Source organism: Anarrhichthys ocellatus, unplaced genomic scaffold, assembly GCF_004355925.1.
Source record: "Anarrhichthys ocellatus isolate YVR2014 unplaced genomic scaffold, GSC_Weel_1.0 scaffold25, whole genome shotgun sequence".
Lineage (NCBI taxonomy): Eukaryota > Metazoa > Chordata > Actinopteri > Perciformes > Anarhichadidae > Anarrhichthys > Anarrhichthys ocellatus.
Window position 1 is genome coordinate 6,244,282 of NW_022280055.1, and position 6,770 is coordinate 6,251,051.

The 6,770-nt window shown below is 43.7% G+C and overlaps 1 protein-coding gene across 1 annotated transcript in view; it reads right to left on the reverse strand.

Moving 5' to 3' along the window:
- Positions 1 to 392: 392 nt before the first annotated feature.
- Positions 393 to 6,770, reverse strand: part of slc16a10 (solute carrier family 16 member 10) — a 29,313-nt gene continuing 22,935 nt past the window's right edge. Inside the window, exons 4-6 of the mRNA XM_031861527.1 lie at positions 2,711 to 2,854; positions 2,166 to 2,394; positions 393 to 1,237 (exon numbers count right to left, since the gene is read on the reverse strand). Of these exons, the coding sequence (XP_031717387.1) occupies positions 1,008 to 1,237; positions 2,166 to 2,394; positions 2,711 to 2,854 (603 nt within the window). The 3' untranslated portion in view covers positions 393 to 1,007. The remainder of the gene's footprint in view (positions 1,238 to 2,165; positions 2,395 to 2,710; positions 2,855 to 6,770) is intronic.

Genomic DNA, 6,770 nt, shown 5'->3' on the forward strand with positions numbered 1-6,770 from the left:
ATGGGGACCTCGATGTTACGTCATAAAGCAGGTGTCTCCTCAAGGGCCCAATCATTTCGGTTTATACTGTGCTTCAGCGGTGCACACAGAGCTACCAGACTAATGTGCCGTCAATCGCCACACGGTGACCGTGGAGCATTTGGGGGTCTTGCCCAGTTGGTAATCTATCCCATTGTATAAAAAGGTGAACGCAGCCTGGTGGACGGAGCTCCTTGTCGTGAGATGATGCGTAAACAGTTTCAGACAAGGATGTAAAATCATAGAGCGGCTTCCCTTGAAGTGTGCGGGCACCTGTACGGCTCGGATGATCCCAGAACTTCACGACCAACACTAACCTCCAAATCTCCCAGAGCACTCTGAATGTCCCTTTTTTTTTTTTTTTTTTTTTTTTAAAATACTATGAACAGAATACTCCCAGACAGTAGCAACATATTTGGCTTTAAGCAACAATAAAGATGGCAGGTTTGAGGAGAAATCTTTAGCAGACCAGTTTGATTTGCACTGACGCAGAGCAAATATGTAAAGTCCAAGTCAAGTTATGTTCCCCCACATGACTGCGTTCCTGTCTTGTATAACCCGACATGTGTTCTTTATTTTATGCCACATTTCTACATCTAAAAACAAAATGGTGGTGTTGAAAACTGACTGTAAAGAATCCCTTCCCTTAAGAATGCCATCCGAAAGAGACACTGGCTAAAGATGTGCATGACCAGCTGTTACACTGCACTTAGTCAGCACAGCAACACAAACACAAAACTGAAACGGTCTCAATTTCCATTTAAAACTTCAAGTTTGCCTGTTAAGATTAGTTCAGTCAAACAATCTAATGCATAGTTCTTCAGGTTCACATTCACGTTAAGCTGGACTTCAACTCTATCTGATATGTTTCTTTGGCACGTTCTCCTACTGAAGGCAGTCATTGCAATCTTACTCCCACTGTATGTCGGTACCCAGCAGCCTCAGTCTGACCCCGCGTGTCTCTCTTTTAAGTCTGCTCAGCGGGGCCTTTAGAGGACCGACTCTCCGCTTCTGCTCTGAGCGGCTTCCTGAGACTTCTCGTGCTCCATCATCTTCTCGGTGACACCCTGGTCCTTGGTCAGCGCCTCCTCCTTCTCCCTCCTCTTGCGCCGGGCCTCCACCCAGGGTATCAGACACAGCAGGGCTCCTCCGACGATCGGGGGGATGCCGGCCAGGTAGAAGGCCTCGTCGTAGCTACCCAGTCGGTCCCTCAGGAAACCTGTGAGCAGATGCATGGATGGATGGATGGATAGATTTCATTTGTCTTATCAATTATGGAATTTTTCTTACTAATTCTCAAATTTTATTCAATTAAATTTTTTTTAAATTTCACTTATTGACATATATTTTAGAATGTAAGCTTTTTGTTTAATTTTATCCTTTATCTGCTTTTGTTTGAATGCGTTTTTATATTTTTTGTAAAGCACTTTGAGCTACATCATTTATAAAAAAGTGCTCTGTAAATAAAGTCATTATTATTCTTGTTATTATGTTTACCTCTCATGCAAAGCTTCTTACATGCATTTCACAAAGCTGACAATAACCTGCTTTCTGAAACATTAGGAGGTTTGTGCTTCAGCAGCGCCAAAACTGCAAGGTGCCCAAATAAACACTAGGAGGTGCCGAAGAGAAGTATGATATTCTCTTCTCTCAGGACAGGGACCAAGAGCTGCACTAGGATGCTGAGGGTCTGTTCACAGGATTGGCCACTATTGTTATTATAAAATGACATCTTCAGTAGAAAAGTAAAATTTGATTTTATCCTTTCGTGAGACCTTCTGAAAGAAATAGCGGTATATATTTTTATGAGTGATATGAATCTAATATGAATGAGATTCACAATAATTATGGAAAGACTGACTTCACTACAAAGACAAATACACAGATTAGTCATTAAAAGATGGACAAAATGTATAACGCGTTCATTTGACTCATGGAAATGACAACTTTCTACCTACTTCCCTTTTTCTATTGTATGATTTAGTATTCATGAAAATAAACATTTTCTGTGCTTTACAATGGTGTAATAATGGTGATGTAATAAACAACAAAAGTACCAACAAAGTATAACATTCTGCTGATCACAGCAGGGAAAGCCTAATTAAACATATTCAGTACGACGGCACCACACACGGCTCCTGCATTACCTGCGATGGGGGGTCCCACGGTCATGGGCACGGACATCAGGCCCAGCAGGAAGCCGATGGCCTGGGAGACGTCGTCGGCCCCGACCAGCTCGAAGGCGATGGGGGCCATGATGGAGATGAAGCAGCCATCGAACAGTCCCATCAGCAGGCACACGGCGATCAGCCCGCCGAAGATGTTGCACAGAGGGATCATCATGGACATGAGGCCGATGACGAAGAAGGAGGTCACCTGGAGGGACAGGGGGAGGGGTTAAATCCACATCAGTAATTTGAAGGTTTAATCATCTTTATGTGGTACTTGATCATCTATGGCTGTTTTGGAGGAATTCCTTTTTGCAGTATAAAACAATGTTAAATATAAAAAATGCATTTCAGTTGGACTTTAAATATTTTGAATATTAGCATGAATTGGTGACTACAAGCAGCTTTAATATACGAAAATGAGCTTTTCAACGTCTTCAAAATTGCGGTCACGCCATACTGGTTGAATCAGTAATGTAAGAGCCGGAAAGTAAAGTCTGCTTCCTTAAACTCCTGGCACTGACCTGCAGGTAGACTTTGTTGACTCCATCAACGTAGTCTGCCGCCCTGCCGAAGATGAGGCGGCCCACGCCGGACGTGATGCCGATGCACATGAGCAGAACTTCTTTACTGGCATCCGGTCCAAAGCGCTCCTCCACGTGCTTCATCTAAGGGACAGTTGAGAGGAAACAGATGAACACAGCTGTCTCGTGGCTCTCATCCAGAGTAACAACTGGGACACAAAAGAAAAGAAAGGAATGTTAAAAATGCAGAAGAGGAAACTGCAGTGGCGGAGATCACTTCACCTTCATTTATTCAAGAAGTCTCGTAGAAAATGAGGCCCGTAGACGTCAGACATTTTTATGTAACTCATGGTGATGCGTGACAGCCGTCTTGTCTTATGTAAACACCATTCAGTGGTTTAGGGGTAGTGTTGAGTGGAGAAACTTAAGATTAGAGTGAAACGCTTTAAATCACTGTTATCTATAAGGCCCAACATCACAAATCACAGGGGCTTAAAAGGAATACTTCACCCACAAAGTGCCCATTTGTATATCAGTTACCATGTGTTGCCTTTCATTTCTATAGCATGCCTCCACGGTGAACTAAGAGTAAAAAAAACGGAGAAAAGTCTTTACGTCTTGTGAAGCAGTAACAGCCTTGGATCAAACAGATGTTTTGATAAAGTTCTGCTGTTGCTAAACTGCAGCCACCATTCACTTCAATTCATCAAGACTCTCCTCCGTTTTTTGATTCTTTGTTTACTGTGGAGGCATGCGGGAAAAATAATGTTTTCTTCAGGAACTCGAGGTAACATGGGGCAAGTAATTGATACACAAATGGTCATTTTGGGGGTGAAGTGTTCCTTTAACACAGGTCTGTGACCTGCAGAAGGTTTGACGTGGAGATGTCAAACAGGATGGTTTTGTCAGCATTAAAATGGACATTGCAGTGGTCAGTTGGAGAGTAAATAGCGGGGGGCCGAGTGTTGGTCCTTGAGGGACACCTTCATCCATCATCTGGCCACCTGATTGGAAACCTTCTGCAGTCAGTAAACTCAAACCACGACAACATGATCTGAACCAGGATCAGCAGAACCAATGGAAATGAATGTTGACTAATAGTAACAACAGCCTTGGAGTTCACAATGCCATCCACAGCAGCTGTTTACTGGCAGGAAATCACTTCCCTTCTGTGGCACAGAGTTGTGAGGGAACCAGTGTTTCTTGTATTTTTGAACATCTTTCATTACAATGTTTTCACACTGAGGATGTGAGCCTTCACTTGCATGGGTAGCAGTGTTTTGCATTCCTTTTTGCAGAAAACAAGTTGTATACATATGTGGGGGTTTGAAGCGTTTGGCAGTGCTGAGGCCAGCTTAGTGATTCCACTGCTCTGTACTGTATCAGCCGCAGTTGATGCTGCCATGTCAAAGCCTTATCTAACGTGTCCGTATTTCAACATACCTCTTTTATATCTTCCGGTTCTGTTGCCAGTGAATGTTAGATTCCACTGCAGCCTGTTAGAAAATCAGTCCAGGTGTTCTTTTTCCACATTACAGTACTTGCTGTACTTGTCCACTTCCTACCCCCAAGGTGCCAATCTGTGAGGCCCAGAGTTTGAGTGCCAGTGAGAAAAGCAGGGCCCTGCCAGCCACCTCTACCTCCAGGAAGGCAGCAGCAGTCCTGCTCAAAGGGCCTGTCTGTCTGCTGCTTCTATAACCCCAAAGCTCCCCCCCCCCCCCGCATGTCACACATCCATTCGCAAAGATCTCGGGATGACTTATTGTCTTTGTCAATACGCCACTACACCATTCTCTGTGTTCAGGAGCGTCCCACTCAAAGGGGATTCCAGCATCCAAGAAGCTGGTGGCTTAGAGTGTGTGTGTGTGTGTGTGTGCATAATTGCTTCCGTGGAGCAACTGATGACACACGCACACACACGCACACGCACACACACACACACACACACACACAGTCAAAGCTGAGAGGTGACTTTCAAGAGACATGCCCGATGTGACTGGCATTCTCCCAGCAGGAGATGTTCTCATGTAATACTGACTACTCCCTCTCAGCATATCGTTACCATGCAGGCATAAAGCAGTGAGTGGTGTCCACGTATCTCCTCAGTCACTGGAAAAAGTGAACCAATAAAGAACGTTGTTTTTTGATTGGTGTTTTCATGCATAACTTTGATCTCACACTGCCGTTTTTTTTAGTTTTTTTTTTAGCAATTTACCAGTTAAATTCTTGATAAGAATATACATTTGATGGGCAAGAACTCAGAGATTCGACTCACTATCGCTCACACCAACTCTCCAACAGCTTTGTGCAGTTGTGTAACGCATCGCTTGGGTTTATGTTTACTAGAGCTGCAACCATTAGTCAACTGATCCATTAGTCGATCAAGAGAAAAATAAATCGGCAACTATTTCGATAATTGATTAATCGTTCAAGGTCCTGAATTTCAAATACAGAGACGTGTCTATGATCGAGAGATTGTGGCGACGGCTGAGCGGATGGCGAGCAGCTAACGGTGCTAGCAGCACAAACAGAGCGGACAGTGTCAAGCTGGGGGGGGGGGGGGGCGGCATTATGAGGGGTAACCGCTGTTTGAGGGCAGTGCAGTTGCGGTAATTAGCTAGCCGGTGGAGCTCGTCAAGTGCTGCTCTAGCCAGCGGGGTTAGCCGATTAACAAAGCATGGAGAAGCTCTGATAACAACACTCACAGAGGGAGAGCGACTTAATTCTCTGTAGCCATTTCTCCACTATATTTTTATACATTGCAAATAGTTGTTTGCTGCTACATTAATGCCTTGCATATTGAATTATGCACCTTTACAGTCATTTTTCATGCAAAAATGGCAGAACATTTAGTTTTTCAGCCTTTCAAATATGGAGATTTCGTACTTTTCGCTGTATTATATCCTATTGGAATGAATATCTTTGGAGTTTTTTGACTGACAAAACAAGACATTTAGAGACATTGGACTTTTGGGATGGACTATTTTCTGAAATTGTATAAACCAAATGATTACTCGACTAATCTAGGGAACTATCGACAAATGAATCGAATATGAAAATAACTGTTAATTGCAGCCCTAATGATTATTTATTCTCTTGAGAAGGAGAATGCTGTTTTTTTTCATTGGAATCCACTGTGGTGCTACAGTAGACCATGATCCTGTGGTGCTACAGTAGACCATGATCCTGTAGCCAAGACACAAGATAACCAGCACAACAGAGGTCTGAGTAACGACCACGCAAAACCCCGCACTGACCCCATCATGAGAATCATCTGGTCAGTCACATCTATGAGGCGGACAGTTCCTCTGCTGCGACGTCTGACTGTTTGACTTCTGGACACACACGAGGAGGAGACTCTATAAAACAACATCCCTCTGTCATTTCTGTGAAAACGCGGCTGGATGTTCAGAAAGAGACATTCCCTGTTGAACTCACACGCTGCATTGATAATGTCTGTTACGTATTCGAGGCTTACTACGAGGTTGCAGGATGGTGCGGTTTCATGTGTTCACTGTCCTCAAACAGATTACCGGTAGATGCTCTTATAGATTCTGCAGTGATTATCTAACATTACTACCTGTGTCATCCTGTATCGTGCACGAGTTCGTCACGGGGCTTTGGCATTTAAACACGGGCTGATCGACCCTCGGAAACAATCTGTCTGTCTCCAGACACTACAGTCACCCCCACATTACTGTACTCTGATAAAAAAAACAAAAGAAAGATGATACATGTCGCAAATTTTTGCACCAATCTCCTCAGTGGTTGGCAAAAAAAAAAAAAAAAACCTGCAACGAATAGGTCTTTGTGGAAAAAGGCATTCTTATTTAAACTGAGCTGCTCAACAAAGCTGCATGGAAGTGTGCAAAACGACTGCAGCAGGGCGTAGTTTGTCTGTTTGCTTTTAGAGGTTGCATGCGCGTGTGTGTCCGATTATGTTTCCGGAACCACAAGCACACATTCATGTGAAACGTGATAAAACACACACTCCTTTAACACACACTCCTTTAACACACACACACACACACACACACACACACACACACACACACACACA